This window comes from Ptychodera flava, chromosome 21 (genome assembly GCF_041260155.1).
Source record: "Ptychodera flava strain L36383 chromosome 21, AS_Pfla_20210202, whole genome shotgun sequence".
In the NCBI taxonomy this organism is placed as follows: domain Eukaryota; kingdom Metazoa; phylum Hemichordata; class Enteropneusta; family Ptychoderidae; genus Ptychodera; species Ptychodera flava.
Genome location: NC_091948.1, coordinates 23,324,854 through 23,342,512, shown reverse-complemented (window position 1 = coordinate 23,342,512; position 17,659 = coordinate 23,324,854). Strand labels below are relative to the sequence as shown.

General features: G+C 37.3%; 1 protein-coding gene across 2 annotated transcripts; it reads right to left on the bottom strand.

Annotated features, from left to right (window-relative positions):
* Nucleotides 1-2,909: 2,909 nt before the first annotated feature.
* Nucleotides 2,910-16,288, bottom strand: LOC139121763 (uncharacterized). Of its 2 annotated transcripts, none has more exons than XM_070686901.1 (11): nucleotides 16,055-16,288; nucleotides 14,347-14,622; nucleotides 13,014-13,415; nucleotides 12,654-12,808; nucleotides 11,808-11,954; nucleotides 7,898-9,355; nucleotides 7,518-7,643; nucleotides 6,871-7,029; nucleotides 6,372-6,644; nucleotides 5,949-6,083; nucleotides 2,910-5,366 (listed from the first exon to the last, which is right to left on the bottom strand). In XM_070686901.1, the coding sequence occupies exons 1-7, from the start codon at nucleotides 16,152-16,154 to the stop codon at nucleotides 7,638-7,640; spliced, it is 2,544 nt and encodes an 847-aa protein (XP_070543002.1). In that variant the 5' UTR covers nucleotides 16,155-16,288; the 3' UTR covers nucleotides 2,910-5,366; nucleotides 5,949-6,083; nucleotides 6,372-6,644; nucleotides 6,871-7,029; nucleotides 7,518-7,637. The 2 variants fall into 2 exon arrangements, with proteins under 2 accessions (XP_070543002.1, XP_070543003.1); XM_070686902.1 differs by having other exon boundaries at nucleotides 12,654-12,793; nucleotides 16,055-16,268.
* Between the last annotated feature and the right edge of the window lie 1,371 nt (nucleotides 16,289-17,659).

Below are 17,659 nucleotides of genomic sequence, written 5' to 3'. Positions count from 1 at the left end.
AGTACAGTATAAATTTGTTTAACAACACCGCATACACTTCCTCATTGAAAACTATGACGCAACCTTTTTTATCTTACATTTAAAACGAAACTTAATAGTCTCTAAAATATATTCGCGAGACTTTCTCTTCACTCTTCATTATTTTTGCAGAACCGAATATAATTGATATTTTGGGACTCCTTTGCCGTCGATGCTTTCATTTAGGCCATTTCATATTGAGTAACTTGCCGTATTTAAATTTTCATATCCGTCGATATTAGGTATTTCAAACGTTCTCGTGTTTGTGTTTAATACATTTCTCCCAAAACAAATAGCACTGTTATTAGAACATGATAAAGTTTTAAACGTTCATGCGCGTCTCCAAATCCGCCCTGAATGCAAATTTGAAATACGGAATAAGGAAAAAAAATTATGGGTAGCTATTTTGTTTCCAGACAAATCCATCAGTCATAACATTGTGTTGTTCTGGAGCTCAATGACAATACTATTTACCCTTGTCTTCCTTGTCACTGTTAACGTTGTTTTTGGAGGTCGGTTCGGCTTCTGCTATAGCCAGTGGTTGGATTTTTTTATATTAGACATTTTTTATGCTAAAGTGTATAGATAGAGTCTTTGTATGACTCCTCTCATTTTTGAAAGCTGAAATGTCTCTCAAGAATATCAAATAAAATGGACATGTTAGGCACGTCAGACACTATATATAATACAGTTTAGGTTTACGCGATACATTTTTGTTCAGCACCTTAGACATTTGAGAGTACGATATAGAAGTTGTCATGAACGGGCTTGCACGTTTGTTCACTTTAGACACTGTTTCTGCACGTTAGACATTTTTAGAAGATGTCAGAAATCGGCTGTGCGTTTGTCATTTTAGACACGATAGACACGTTAGAGACGACTCATTTTAGGTTTACACCATACATTTTTCTCTGCACGAGTTACAGAGGTCATTCACTTGACATCAATTCTGCATAAAGCTCAATAATTAGGTTCAGAATTGCGAACGATGGAAATCAAACAAGTAAATAATTGGTTTGGTGTTTATGGTCTTAGCCATTGATATGAGCATTAACCATAAATATGTCATTACTATAGAGAGACACTAACGATGGAATGGTAATTGTATGTAAATGACCACTGTACAGATTGGAGATGTCTTTACGAACACAAGCATTCAAGACAAGGGACAACATCTTTGTATAAGAAATAAACAGTGTTATCATTGAAGACTGAGCCTCTACGCTGTTTCTGTATCCCGACGACTTCTGGCATAGCCATTCCCCGACGGGTGATAATTGTCGATTGTAATACACGTTAGAAATTTTATAAGTTAGACGACGTTGATAGAGATTGGCTTGCACATTTGTCATTTAATAAGCGTTGGACACATCAGAAACAATACATTTCGGGTGCACATGATACATTTTTCATCTATGCACCTTAGACATTTTAGAGTCCGGTAAAGAAGTTGTCAGAAATGGGCTTTGCACGCATGTCATTTTAGAACAATACACATTCAATGTATCGTGTTACGTGTACACCTATGAGGAATCGTTTGTAATGCGCCTTGTGTATCTAAAATAACAAACCTGCAAACCAACTTCTAACAACTACTATGTCGGACTCTAAAATTTCTTTGAATATTTTGAGTACCTCGTAGCAGGCTAAGACGAGTTAACGAGTGAATACTACCAACAGTACGAAAAAACGTACAATAACACCATGATGAATAGGATCTGCCAAAACCAACCTATTTATATATTTATAGTTGACGGTACGAATTCGTGCCGGTATATTGCCTTTTAGGATCGAAACTAGAAGAGAAATCTTCTGGAAGAGAAATGTAGAAAACGTAGGCCATATATTACATAAAAAATGTACTTTGTGAATGAGTATAATGTAAAAATGTACAACGTGCAGAATTATTCAATTCCGGCCATGGATGTGCGATTATACTATGCCATATGTACACTACACTAAATTCTTGCAAGCTTTTAAGATAATGTAAAGTCTCGTATGTCGATGCGCAAAATTCTTTTCTTTTTTCTTTTTTTGGCTTGATTCGTTTATTCTCACTTCTATGCTGGATACAATAATTGAATGCAAAATAAGACATTGATAACGGTGTTGACAATTTTAAAGAATATTAACATTATGTTCAATTTAGTGATAGTGAGATATAATACGTACAATGAGATTCATTGTAGAAATATATGTACATTCAATGATATTAAAGTCTGCTTTTTAAGTGGGTCAATCATAATGATAACAATTACAATATATGCTTTTCATCAAAATGTTTGCAACTGTGGCATACTACTCAGTGATCAAATCCAGTGTAGTACAATTAGTTCACGGCATATTGAATAATTTCCGCCATTGTAGATATTGTTATCAAGCCGGTTTCCATAGCCACAATTTAAAAGAGAAGTTATACAATCAGAATTTCAGTCACCGGAAATTTGCGACCCTTTAAATCTGTCATAAGTCAAGTATGAAGATAAGAGAAAAGTCTTGCTGTTCTGAACTTGTCCTCCATTAATTTTAGAATTAAAGGAAAAAATACGCCTAAATTTGGTGAGTGGTCTTATTTTGCAAAATTCTTTGGAATTACTCCGAAATTCAAAACAACATACAATGAATACTATTGCATTGAATAACATAAAAAGTTACGTACGTTCACAGTGGTTGTCTTAAACGACTATGGTTACAACAGAAAAAGGTTAAGTGAAGCGGATTAAGCTGTATTGGTCTTGGTATATTAATTTAGTGACTTACTAACTTAGTTAGAGTAATATAGATTGTCAATGTAATTCAGTAGATTCCCGAACGATTTTAAACTCACGAATTCGTACTCCAACCCGTCACACAGCAAATACATCACGGTCAAAATTGCTCGGCTAAACGTGAAACATAAAAAAGAGTGGTTCAATGACCAACCTAACTTGTTATAATTTGTCTGAATAAGAGACATCCGCTATACAGAGTTCATGACGCACTAGCACATACATGTTCGCTATAAAAAGTCGCAATAAAGCTAAATCAAAGCAATGAATACATTACCAAACGAACGGATGTAGCTAAATTTTAAAGCAGAAAATAAATCATAATACACGGCTCGAAAGTGAAAGATTTGGGCTTTAATTTGCTTAAACTTTCTTCAATTAAACTTACAACCATTCTCTTACCAAATCAAGAATAGAAGTCAGGAGTCACCGTGCTAAGTTTTGAATTAGGGTAGCAAATTACCTAACATTTAATCGATATTTAAAATTAGAAATGGCTGTGATCTCTGTGTTTACTCTATAGGGAAAAATAGAATGTTCGATTTTAGAAAAAACAACTATGAAGGTGAAAATGCTTCTTACTCCAGGAGCTTTAAAATAACCCTCACCAAGTGTTACATTTAAAATGAATTCTACCGCAATTTGCGATATTAAGATGATTTACTTTGGACAGTTTAGCCGTCGACGTCCTGTGTGTCAAAAATGTATTGGAACACAAACAAGGTTATGATATCGTTTCAAATTCTATACTGCCATAGTAAAATGAAAAAAATGATGGAAAACTATACCCACATATTCACTAATTCTCACCTGTCCTTGAAAGTAAAATGGTCTAAATTTCTTAAGGAATGAAACAATCTACCTTATGCAAGGATAAATAACGTTATCACATGAACAGGCCCGAATCGCCACCTGTGTGACGTAGAACAGGACGGATAAGAAATCCGAATTACCCCTGTTGTACGTCATCAACCGGAACTTTTTTCTTCATGGTACCGTTCATACATGCAGGTCGCGACACGAGATAGATTTGGCAGGATCGATGTCGTGCTAGCTCTAATGACATTGTTACAAAAAGGTGACTCGATAATCCAGACATGGAAACTTAGAAAGCATAATTGTTTCAAAGAAATTTCGAGTCGCTAAAACTATAGCTTTTCCCAAGAATGGAATGGGGATACCTTCGATCGTTTTATATTAATGGCTTTAGTTAACGTCGTGGCGCTAGTCGAGTCGTATAAGGCTCAATGTGGATGACATCGTACCTGGCGATCCCGGTTGGCGATAAAGCCGAAACCTCAACGCTAGTTCCACTGAATAATGAGTACAGTATAATCTTTGGGAAAGCGACATAGGAGGCACAAGCATAAAGTTATTCGACTAACAACGATAAATTTCCTTCATCACACAAAAACTTCATTAATTGTCGCTCGGCATGAAACCTGCAGTGCGGCGCGTAAGGCTGTAGGGAAGACATTAGCTGTAGAGCTTCAGTGCAGGGCTGTGGAATCCGAAGTACTTCGAAAGTTGACTTAGACAACACTCAAAACAGAGTTCCCGTCAAATAAAATTAGAATGTATCCACGGGTGAGATATATGTCACTGCAAACATTAAAGTCCGTAGGACAACAACATTGACGATCGAGATCGGGATTGACGAGTTGACACCGGCAGAGACCTGTGACGGTAGCGTTACGCGTCGTGGGCACAAACATGCAATGAGGTACACCCTGTGTGTCATCGAACGGAATCTTTCGCGCTCGCCAAGGTCGTAAACATGTGTGATATTTTCAAAAGCCAGGGCGTCTCTGAGAATAAGAATTACTCTTTTGATCGGTTGCATTTTTGTAAATATTCCAAATAACTCTGAATACCATGGCTATCCGTCGCTAGCACGGTGAAAGCTATGTCCGCCGATGGCCGACTTGTCTTGGCATCGGTGCAGCGCGAGACAATGATCGACACGTTCACGTGACCGATTCCGTACGTCTGGTTGGTGGAGATACCGTTCGATGTATCAAAACTTTAGCTTAACGGGATTTATGAATGAAAGTATCTCCTGAAAGACTAGCCGCTTTACTCTTAAATGAAAGTAAAACGCGTAAGTAAAACACAAATCGCGACGAAATTCATGCAAGTTGTTACAATTTTGGCCCATCTACGTCAAAAGAAAAATAAGAAGACTGTTCATGTGATAATAAATAATCCCACGGCTATTTTTGTCTGTTTGACGTCATCGTATACTCGTGCTTTTCGCGGAGCCGCACAGATGACGTCAAACAGAGAAAAATACCATGGGATTATATATAAAAATCAACGGGTATATTTTTAAGACTATCGTTGCCCGATTTTCTTTGATCTCTGTTCAATGTTAGGTGTTGGCTTTTTCATTTAGTTCATCTTTCAGAGATTTTGATCGTTCTCGGTTCTTCTATGACTTCAGAAGATAATGCATTTAACTCCATGGTAGCTTAGAATGACGAATGACGGCTTGACTTCATAACCATCGATGTATCACTTTGGAGCTCAGTGGGCTTCAGACATTAACATCCTACATCCAAACCATTTCCACTTCAAAAACTGAAATGAACGAAATATCGCAAAGTAAATGCTTGGTACCAGCAAATTGTGATTTGCAAGAAAAGAAACAACAAAAACAACTATACAACCAAAACTAAATAAAACAACAAGAACAACAACAACAATAACGACAATAATAATAATAATAAAATAATAATAATAATATAAATCTAATCATGGTAGCTCACTACCTGATAATTTCTTTTGACCGACTGTCAGATCTTAGTTAAATTGAAAGTTGGCTTCAACCAATATAAACCAACGCTGATTTGCATAAATAGCATGGGATAATCTGAGTATGCAGCTCGCTCGTATTGTTTTGGCCTTGGTAAGAGACTCAAAATGAAAACGTTTAACGAACATTGTCGATGCAAAGTGATCAATATAACTGGTAATTTAATATGTTAAGTCACCAGAGTGCATGTACATGTGCATGAGAATATATGAGTATTTATATATGAAAACGGTTATGTAGAACAATCAAAGGCAAGTAGCACTATTAGATAAGAAACATTCCGCCCTTGGAACAATGATGGATGGATACTTGTATGACTGAATCGAGTAAAGTTAAAGTGCATCTACCTTTTGCACGATCCTTTTCGTCCCTGTTTCTATCGAAAAGTGTTCTGTACTCATCTATCTCGATCTTACTTGAATAGTCACGAGAATTCGAGTCGTCACCGATGATATGATAAAACATAGCTAAGTAATACAGACCTGTCAGGATTTTAAGAGAAGATACCATGAACATCATCACCATCATCATCATCATCATCATCATCATCAATTAAAAGAATATCAGTAGAATATAACAATGTACTTCCTTATTGAATTTGTTTTACCGTAAAGTTTTGAGTTATCACAAGATTTTTGTCATTCATAACATTTGATTGAACAACCGGTATAGAACGGTTTTAGTCAGCTCAGAGTGGACGGACAAGCCAATGCAATTGAAATCTTCCTGTATAGTATTTTATATTCAAATCTGTAGAGACATTCACTAACCCAGCTGGTATGATTCATTCGTTGATACCATGCATTTATCCTTAATCTCCAACGCTGATGTGAGAATCGTCTTAGTCTCTTCGATATCTTTGAGAGAGTTAAGAATATTATTTCGTGCCAGTAGTGTCATCCCAATAGCTACATCTTCCACTTCAATGGTGCCATATTTTCTCTTCCAGTATCTTTTTCTCATTTCCAGAGACTCTTTCAGCATGTCCTCTGCCTTCTCGAATTCTCCTGTGTTCTGATAGAAGCAGCCAAGCTGGTGCAAGGCTACAGGATAAAAAAATTGATTCCCTTAATGATGATTGTTACACTGGTTTTATGCTTTTTGATTTCAATTTTTTTTCAATACATCATCTTTTCCTCTATTTCACTTTAACGTATATGCTACCTGGCAATAAGTGTCACATGATTTCGAGTGATTGTGAAAACGGTATATTGAATTTGACAAATTTTAAAAGATAAATTAATTGTATGCCATTGATAAAATTATTACCATGTGCTACAGTATAATGGTCTTTTTCGTCTTTGTTTTCGAAGATCTTCTTTTTCATGTTCAGTGTTTCTGTAAGTAATCTCTCAATTTCTTCACGTTTGTTGCTGTCCTTCATGTAGTCTTCATTGTCTTGCATTGCTCTTCCCAGTCTTTGTTTCACTTCACGAGAAATCAAGACATAAAAGAATCACTTAAGCATTAGTTAGCGTCGACGTTAACTTCCTCAAACAATGCATTCTTCTTTTCAATAGGTAGTGTCATTAAAAAATGTTGTGTGCAATGTAATATATCAAGGAATACGTTAGAAATTACTGTGTCTGGTATTAAAGGAACTGTCTTTTTCACGTCTCTTTGTCGAATGACAAAGTTTCCATTACGTTACTTTGCACGAATATAAAACCAGAGCTATGGACACAAGATTAAATGTGTATGTACGATATATTTTCGTCAACTTGTGGAGTTTTTGACTAGGCTTTGGCGCAAAGCTCTGGTCAAGCCCCGGGTAAGTCTGAGATAATGAAAAACTGTGTCAAGACCTTTTCCCCAGCTAATGCGCTTGAAAGCTGCTGGAACCTTCTCCGTCCAATCTTATTATATGTAACATTGGTTAATGAATGATGAATATCTATTCGAACAGCTGTACATGCCTTTGAGAACTTCTATGTTTTCTTCTCCAGTAATCCTTTTGTATACGTCAATACTGTCGCTAAAATATCGCTCAGCCTTATCTAATGCCTTGGTCTGAAAATACGCCCTCCCGAGGTAGGTCAGTTCTAGAAAAGACACCAAATAGGAACATCAGTGGCTCTTTTTACAGATACACACACTATAAATTTAAAGCATTAAACATTTTACTTATGCTCAAAGTATTAAATTTTACCCGTGGCAAATGCAATGCATATACTCTAAAACTATAAAATCCTGGGAAAAAAACTTGTGTACCAATTTGCATAAGTACAGAAAGCCATAAGTGTGAGTAAATTGCAGTATTTAACTCCGTTGACGTAGATGACTAAAGGGTTCATACCTTCAGCGAACTGTAGATTATCGTCCAGCTTCCGTAAGCGACTGATGTGCAACATGGCCTTGCAAAGCGTTTTTGCGTCTTTGGCCCGTCCGAGTCTAAGTAGATAAGTACTGACTGCTGTGAAGAGGGGATGGATGTTACTGAGACCCGAAATATCGACATTGTCCAGCGACAGCATGTGTTGACTGACAGCAAGTGTGTGGAAGGCAAGGATGGAGTGACGATCACGCACAGCATGGTTCTGAAATCTTCGAACTTCTCTTGCTTTGGAAATAACATTTCCAAAATTGAAAGGGCACTGTTGAAGCTTTTGATCTTCTCTTCGTGGCTCATGAAATGTAGAAAAACAACCTGCTGCAGGACATGATGGATTGTGTACTCGCCTTCTCGTGAAAGGCTGCGCTTGTGTTCTTCCTCCTCCTCTGAACCAACTATGTTAGTGGCGAAAGAAACATTCTCCAAGGTCTTGAACAACTTGAGAACTTTCATATGTATGTTTTCCTTGCCATGATATCTACCACTTAAACTCCTCGGAATGAAGAATTCTCTTAGGTCACCGATATTCAGATATTTAGCTCCATCGATGAACAGTGCAACCTGAATTCTTGATGATAGACAGGAGCAGAGTTGTAAAAACTCTGTTGTGTGGCTCTCCTTTTTAATTTCATTGTAGTTAATCGACCAGGTCTTTACAATGTTTTCTTTATCTAAGTCCGCCATCTTTACGAAGTCGGATTTATTGGTTTCTCGTATGGCTTCTCGGAACTTCGTGAGATCTGTACCACTGAGGTTGATTGGACCTTCTTGGAGCTGTTTTTCATCTAACGACATTATGTTAATCGTCTCCTTACCAACAACTGAGCGCAAACCGACGGCGTACGATGGATTCAGACCATGGCGTTTCAACCATCCTGTTAACGGTTCTGAAGTACTCGCTGGAAGGACATCCAGGTTACACGTTAGGTAAAGATTTTTGTAGGTTTGGAAGCTGATGTGGTGCTCTGCAACATACCTACTTGCCAGTTTTAGCGCGAGTGGCAGGCCATGAAGTGCTTGCTCTCCTCCAAGCCACATTATCGCACGGTACTCTGCAGGGTTTTTCGATGACATGCGTTTCAGATTCCGCTTCGTTTCTCTAAGAGATAACGGCTTTGACTGGTGAAGTGTAGTCAGCCTTAGTAAGAGAATGGCTGAATCGTCTTCGCTTAGTGGCTCGATTTGTATTTTTTTGATCTTGTTAGTAGACAATTCGTCCCATACCGTTTTTACCCGGGAAGTAACGAGAATATGTCCCTCACTTAAAGGTTTAGGTGTTTCTAATACCTGCCAAAGCAGTTCAGGGTCATCTGCGTCATCTATGATTAACAGCCAATCTTTCCTCTCATTCAGTTTATTGAGTACACTTCGCCGAATATTATTTGGAGTTTTCTCCTCGTTTGAAAGATCCATCTTCATTTTCTTGAAATAAATGTTCCATTACTATTATTTACATGGTTTTAATAAATAAACAAAGCTTTCTACAACAACTCGTAGAGGCTTCTAGTTTGACTAAATAACAAACCGTAAATTTTAACGATTCTCTTTTTTCTTAAAGCTTGCTACCTTGACTATAATTGGACTCAATCGTGAACCATTCCTGAAAATCCAGTCTATCGACTGTGTTAGAATAAATGATAAAAAGATTGAGATCAGGCTATCAATAAAACATTATGCAAATATAGGAGCGTAGCATGATTTGTCCTTTAAAAAAAGCACATGTTTTTCTGAAGCCTTCCTCTGCATATCAGCCCTTTGTGATCTGTTAGGCCTCAAAAATATTTATCTACTTATTTCCGTGCCCTCTAACATGTTCATTTGTATATATAAACGCGAGGGTATTTGATCTACATTGCATTCAACGTCTTGTAGTATTTTTGAGCAACATTTTTCTGATCCAAACACATAAATATTCTTGTGGAGTGGTTAAGGTAGTATGCACCTCGAAAGTGAAAGACTTAAACTTTTGCTGTAACTTTCCTCGAGGAATCTTTTAAACATTTTCTTTCAAAATCAAGAATAAAAATAGGGGGTCACCGTGTAAGCTTTGGTACTAGGGAAACAATTACCTAAGATTTACCGATATTAGAAATTCAAAATGGCCGCTATCCCTGTGTTAACTCTATGGAGAAAAATAAAAATTTTCGAATTTCCAAAAACTAAGCCAGTGAAAAGTTTTCTTTCACCAAGAGCTTTAAAAGGAACCCCCACATGTAGTATTATCAGAAGAGATTTGTAAAAGCTTAAGAGTCCGAATGTCTGTCCCCGAGTAGCTGTGATATCGCAGCGGTACAGCGCACAGTAAGTGAGGCTACCCACAATCCTCCATGATCTGTACACACGGAGATCACTCACTGAACTGAAGCAAATTTCTTCTGTACACAGAACAACTCGGTCCATATTTCAAAATTCTGGCAACATAGTTCTGATCATCATAATTTTCTGATTTCTCACTGTGAATAATGAGAAGATCAACCCTTTTTTCGCGGAGGAGATAGCAATTTTGTAATTTTGTCGACATAAATTTTTGACAGCCATACACAATATTTTCAAGGAAACTAAGGGAATAAGTTGCAGCTGTGTTGGCGAAAGAAAGGGTATTGATTTTGTTTTACTGTTCGTAACAAAGGAAATTTGCATGTCTGACAGGTGGTATGATAAGACCATCTTAGTTGCTGATAACTTTATCTTGACAAGTGTGCAATTTTTAGCACCTCCAAACATCAACTTCTCATTCAATTTTCTCTTGAATTTTAAACATAATCAATAATTTAGGAACATAGTTTTAACAAATAATCCTGAACTTGAATTGTAAGTTAAAAATTGTTAAGAAACTGATAAAATTGAAAAAGCCTTTAGCAAAAAATGTCTGAGTGAACAAATCAGGGGAATTGTGGGTAGCCTCACTTACTGTGCAGCGGTACTTGTGCCGTATATCGAACGATCGGGTCATTGGGGTCATCGTCACAGTCCAGCTGCGAGCCAACGCATAGGCTTCGTTGGCAGTTTACTACGAGACTGACCGGTATCGTAGATTTAGCTCGCAAAATAATAAAATAAATAAAGCATGCAATAAATAAATTATACCTAGTGTATCACTGACTATCTGAGACTCATTTTCTACTCCTGCTAACGAGCCCGACTGTGACAACATGTATTTTCGACCGTTTTTCGGTGAGTGGTCGATGGTTCCTGCTTGAATTTGAACTTTTGACCTCCAACGTATTCAGTGCGTTGTACGCGCGATCGAGCAAACATCGTAGAAACCGTCGATGGCTCACAGAAAATGGTCGAAAATACGTGTTCATATCTTCAAGAAAGTTAGCAGGCGTACAGAATGAGCCTCAGATAGTCAATGATAAAGATAATACAAGTTAATTTATTCAAAGGCTGATATAGTTCATTATTTGACCACTATCACTCGGTGAAATAATAATAATAATAAACATATCAATAACGATGAAAATATATTGAGACCCTTCCCCTTATGTGCTAACGGGTCATCAACTTTATACATCCTCGATTGAAAACAGAAACATGTAGACCGAGACGCCGAAAAGTCATGATCATCAAGACAAATGGAATAAATGTGTCATAACTACGGAATGAGTACATCTTCTTTCAGGAATACATTCACTTTGGGGAGGCACTTTAGGAAGACTCACTTATCCAGCAAATGCCATAGACTAATGTTCATGTCATACAAATTTACATTGAAAAATGCACCTCTAGTAAAAGGCCGACTTCTTTTGCAAATATCTTGAATTACTCAGAACGCATGACTGACTTAACCACTCCACAAGAATATTTAAATTTGTTCCTTAAACACTTTCAGGTTCTAATATCAAGTCACTTAGTGGTAATAAAATCTTACCTCTAGTATCTTCTTGAAGCCAAAGTCAATATAACTGTTAGACTGGCCGTTCAAAACAAAAACACCTCCCGTGTATCGTTGCCAATTATTCCATGCATAGGAGGAGACAATTTCTGTTTTTCCGCAGCCACCCAGGCCGTGCAGTACCTACAATAATATGCAAACAGCAAAAGCAACACCAAGACATTACAACATTGTCATGCAATACTGTACTTACGACTCATAAAACAAAACATGGCAGAGACGCAATTTAAATATTTTCATTGTTATAGCATGCTTTTTGTTGCTGGAATATATTTTTCAAAATTTTCCAATTGACATCCAAAACAAATTATCATGCTTACGCCAAACCTGGCACCTTACTATCTAGCATATGACTATTTACAAGTTTTGATGAAATCAATACAGGCATTACCTGGTTAGACATATATGTTGTTAATTAGATTTTACAGTGAACAAATGGCATATTTTCCGCTAAAAGTAAGATTTCTCGAGAATGTTATATTGAGTGTACAAATCGGTTTCAAGCCATGCGATTACAAATCAATTATTGTATGTGTTTTGTATCTACACAGTTTAACTAACATAGTAATTTTTAGTGATGCAATGCAATGCACTGAAATACAATGCTTTGCACTGTTCACAATGTGTATAGTAAGACATTGTTTTGTTCATCGCTACATATTTCATAAAGCTTTTGCAGGATTGAAAACGATATATTCCGACTTAAAAGCCATATAACTGTATTATAGCTCGGTTCTGTCTTTCCCTCCCCTAAGATGGACACTGGGTCTTCAAAACGGGTAAATGCGAGATTTTCAATGGGTTCAAGGCGAATAGATTTACCTGAAAGAGGATGCCATGGTTGTAATCAGGACTCCGTTTGAATTCTTCAAAGCTTCTTTTGATACCATCCAAACACTTGTCATGGGCAGCACTGAAGAGTTCTGGTGGTTTCCGTAACTCAACAGGGGCATCTGCATAATCTTTGAAAATTTTCTCTAATTAGAGTAAACAGACATAGGCTAAGTTTACGTACAAACTACGGATAAAATACCCATCAGAAAACCTCGCAAATAAACAGAACGTGCTTGTACACATCCAATGAAACTACGGCGATCGACAACGATGAAAACATCAAGACTTTAAAATGAACTGTTGTTACTCCTATTAACTTATCACTTTAAACAATGTTTGGACACTTACTTTGAGTCACCTTTAACGTTAATACCAAGAATACCAAGCAGAAAACTGCGGCAACTGCAACCACTATGATTGTTACAGCATATTGTTCATGATATAATGAATACGTAGCCACCACAAACGCCAGGATCGCCATCAACACAGTGAGAATCCAAATTCGCAAATCCCAGCTTTGCACGCTTGTTTGCTGTTCAACCGTCGACTGTTGGGCTTGGGCGTCTGCCGGACTGGAAGAACCTTGCTCAGCCTGAGGAATGTCCTTTAACGGAGGAGATTCACGTGAGACACAGCTATCCAGTGAGGTGTATGGATGCGAAGACTGGAGATGTTTACAGGGTAGGTTATCTTTGAAGTCAGAGACACCACCAGGGCTTCCTGTCTCTTCCATTGGCCGTTTCGACGTCCCTGTTTAAAGCAATCATCAAATCATAACAAAGCGAAAAGTACAGGCAGGAAGAAAAGATTAAGAAAAGAATGTACGATTGTATAATCTGTAATTACCATGTTTCCTTCCCTTTGTTATCCTAATATTTTTCGTGACGCAGGAAACTATCTACTAAATTTGGGCTCTCAATTAAACCGGAAAACAATGTCTTTCCTATTTTAATTCAGATCTTGTTGCTTTTCTAACTCAATGCTTATCGATGATAGTTTTACTATTTCGTGACTATATTGCTTTTGAATCATAACTTTTTTCTTGAAAATACTCCGTTCCAGAATTACAGCGAAATTAAATCACAGAAATCCCTAGCAAATTAGTCTTGTACTTAACATGTTCCTTGGCAGCTATGTTTCGGAGGAATTCTTTTTTCTAGTTGTGTCTTTACTCAGCCTATCTTTAAAGCAAGTCATAACACCTAAAGGTTCCATCTATAAGAATGTTCTATAATGTGGAACCGCATTTTATAAGAGTAATTGTTCATATCGTTTTTTGCTGAAAATAGCCATTTTCAAAGAACATCGAACTAGGTAATTTGTTCCGTAGGCTGCGGAAGAATTTATGTATTTGCAACCATTACAGCAGTCCAAGCATATCTGCACTCGTCCAATTGAAGAAAAAGATTAGTTTTTATTTTTGCGAGAAACAAGCGATAGATCTTATTTAAAGCTTCACTGTCATTGCCTTTGTTGGTCCCTTACTTTGGATAAGCTACTTAGCACTAAATTTAGCCACAGTTGATCATATATTTAAACAACTAACAAACAATCAACAGACGCGATTTTTGTCCCCAAAATGGAAAATATTCATCCATATAATTTTTTTTTGGTACATCGGTAAAGTTTATTGAGAATGGAGCAACAAGGCACTAAAGTTTTGGCACCTGGAAATGCTTACCTTGTCTAAAGTGTTCAGCTTCGTCTTTCAAGCCAACCTCATCTAAAGAATGAGCAAACCACTCGTCAGTCGCCTCTTCGCCATGTTTACTTTTCCATTGCGATACGACTTGGTACTTTATCTCATGAAGTCCGTACTTCTCGTAAGCGAAGTTTATGGAGTCGAACTCTGTGTCATCCAAACGAAGTGAGCGAGCGAACATTTTTATGTTACTCTGTGTTAGACTGTTCGTTCTCTTCAAATACCTATGTAGGTTACCATATTTACTTTTAACATCTACAGTGACCAATGATAAACAATGAAAAGTGTTTTAGAAATATAAAGCTAAAGCACAAGCATTCAATTTTTACCCTGCCAGCCTGCCGATTCCTTATTTCTTAATTTTGCAAAACTCTCAGGTAATCTACTCATTTATCATCCAACCAGTCCGTTTCACCTATAAGTGTCGAATCACAACCAGCTGATCAGCCTCTATATAGACAGAGTAAACCATGCGATACTGAGGTGTTCTCCGTGTTGAAGGTATGTAGTTCTCTCTTTAGTGTACCTGGCACGTATTCAGTGACACTTTACTCATGACAGGTAGTTAGTGTCAGAGTGCTTAACCCCTCCCCCTTTTTCACTGCTAAAAACCTAACCGCGTTATTTGTTACGATTTTTTTCCAGATTGCGACTGATAAGCTAAGTGTGTTTTTTAAGCATTTCAAAATGAAGAAGTAACATTTAACCTGGTTTCGCACGCACCAGCAGCTTCCCCCTTTTTAATCAAATGATTTAGTAGAAGCTCAAGATTTTCAAGACCAGGCTGTAAAAATATTCAAAAATGGGACGGGAGATGGTGGAGGGCAAATTATTTTTTCAAAGTAGAGGTCAATTATTGTGACGCTGCCTGTCTAAATATTGATTACTCAGTTTGAGACAACAACGTCACAGATTTATCAAAGCGATTACATAAGTCGCACAGATGTCCCCTCAGCATTTAATACTGTCGGCAAATGTAAAAAGATTATATTTTAGTCACTGATATTCTTTCAAGAGTTCTCTGACAAACCCTCTATGTAATCATGTTCAAAATTACGGTAACATAATACATATTCTCGACAATCTTCTCAACTAATCTGCAACTCGTTACCGGCTGTCTATAACATCAAACAATGTAATGCTTATTAAGATATTAGATATTCCGAGATAAAGTGGATAAAGTGAAACGAAGTTAGGCCGTTGTAAACTATGACATTCAATTTATTAAAGTTCTGAATTTGATAATCATGAATCAAAGTGAAAGTTGCAAAGAAAATCTGTCTCCTGAGACATTTTTTTTGAAACTTCTCCTACAGTATAGAAAAAGCTAAAAATCCATGTAGATGAAGAATCTACTCTGTTGGTGTTATCATCCGGTCTAGCAATAAAATGTCAGTTGCTCTTGTCTTGAATTTTGCAAACTCAGTGAGTGATAAAGCAAGACAAAACATACCATTTTAATGTCCATTAAGTTACGTAAAATATACATTTCTCCATTCCAGAAAATAACAGCTTCAAATCAGAACCTAGCTTCATATTTTCCTTCGCATTATATTCAAATTTACAAAGAGAAAGAAGCAGGAAGTTATGAATTGGCAGCCATTTTGTACTCGGTAAATCGATTAGTTTCGATTTTACATGCTTCCTACAAACTACTCACTTCGTTAGGAACAACGATATAACTTACTTGTCTCTTCCTCGTCACCGTTGTTTTCTGGAGGTGGAGACGGTTTCTGTTCCTTGCTGTCTGTCGACGAAGACATCTGTCGCCCGGCTTTCACGGCCATTTTTAAAAGTCAGGGTGAGACGTCTTCTTCCCTCAGCTAGTGGTTAAACTAAGCTATGACCTGTTTTGTAACAGCTTTGGGCCGACGCCAAAATAAAATTTAAACCAATAGAACTGTCGAGATTGTTCTGCGTTGACTGCGCCAGTATATTGATCACGTGATTGTGCTTATTGTACCAGGCGTCGACGTGCAGTGGCAATGAGTTCAAAGTTTAACGTGCTTCGTAAGGCATGACTCTGTTGTCTAGATATACATCACAGTGTTTAATCAGTTTTGCCATTAGAGGGGGAGTATATACAATAAGAGTCAGTTCAGTCATGCAGGTCACATTGTTATAAAAAGTTAAGGCTGTTGGCTTAGTGGAAACAATACACCAAGCTATTTACCCTAAATGACCCGTCTGTTGCGAGTTATATCCAGGGCAAAAATGCAGCTCAAGAAGAACATGTGTACAAAAGATTTCTTGGCAACTGGCAACTTTTTTCTCGGAGTTGCTGATTGGATGAGAGCATGTATAGATATGTGATGAGGAAAGGGAGAAAGAGTTCTTCGGAGTGGACAGGGGAGCAGACGTCTACAGCTTTACTTCGTTTACAAACATTTTGTTCCAAATGCGCCATAAATCAGCCTATGGGCTGCTCTTTTTTTAAAATACTCTGTTGTACTGGGTTCCATTGTTTATCTCCGGTGGACTGAAAGGTTACAGTAGTGCCGTGACAACCTCGAAGTGATGATCACTGACCCAGAGGTAACAGCGGACATGTCCGTACCGGAGGTTCTAGAACGTCATTTTGTCAGCACTGGCCCTGCTTGCTATTGTTTGTGTTAATTTAAATAATTTTAAAGTATTGTCTGACTCATCAAAATATTCCCTTGTCAGTCTATAACGCTTCAGTGTCCTGCACACAAACTGTACGTAGAGTAGAAATACCAGGTTGCTGGGTCGCTTTAGCTGAGGTTGGACAAGGCACATGTCAAGACTAAATGTCAAACGAATACCTGCTGTTCACTTAGAAGTTAAGATTTTTGCTGCTAGATAACGATTATGTTGATATCTGACCGTTATTCAGAAAGCAGATGCACAAAACTATATTTTGGGAATTACAACAGCGGAATACAATTGAAAAAAATGTCTCACGTTCATGGGCAATGAGTATCAATATTTGAACGACAAAGCCATATACTTATCGTTAGATTATATCTGTAAAAACTTAAAACTATAACGACACAACCATGAAATTATACTGTACAAATAGCGCCCGAACGAGCGGGGGTTATGAAACTTTCATCATCTCTGTTTAGAGTGGTCGGGGAGGTTACTTATTTTCACAGAGGAAGAAGACAATTTGCCAGCACACTTACATAAACCAATTGTTTATGTACACTTTTGACGCGATTTACTCCGAGAGTACTATATTTCATGGCTCGCATAATGATCACGAAATACATATACTGTGAAGTGAGAAAATGTACAAAGGATTATGAAACTATATCTCTTTCTCTCA

Coding starts and splice junctions, on each gene's coding strand:
- LOC139121763 (XM_070686901.1), bottom strand. CDS start 16,154: ATGGCCGTGAAAGCCGGGCGACAGATGTCTTCGTCGACAGACAGCAAG. Junction 14,623..16,054: donor CGGTGACGAGGAAGAGACAA/GTAAGTTATATC, acceptor TGGTCACTGTAG/ATGTTAAAAGTAAATATGGT. Junction 12,809..13,013: donor AACGTTAAAGGTGACTCAAA/GTAAGTGTCCAA, acceptor TACTCTAATTAG/AGAAAATTTTCAAAGATTAT.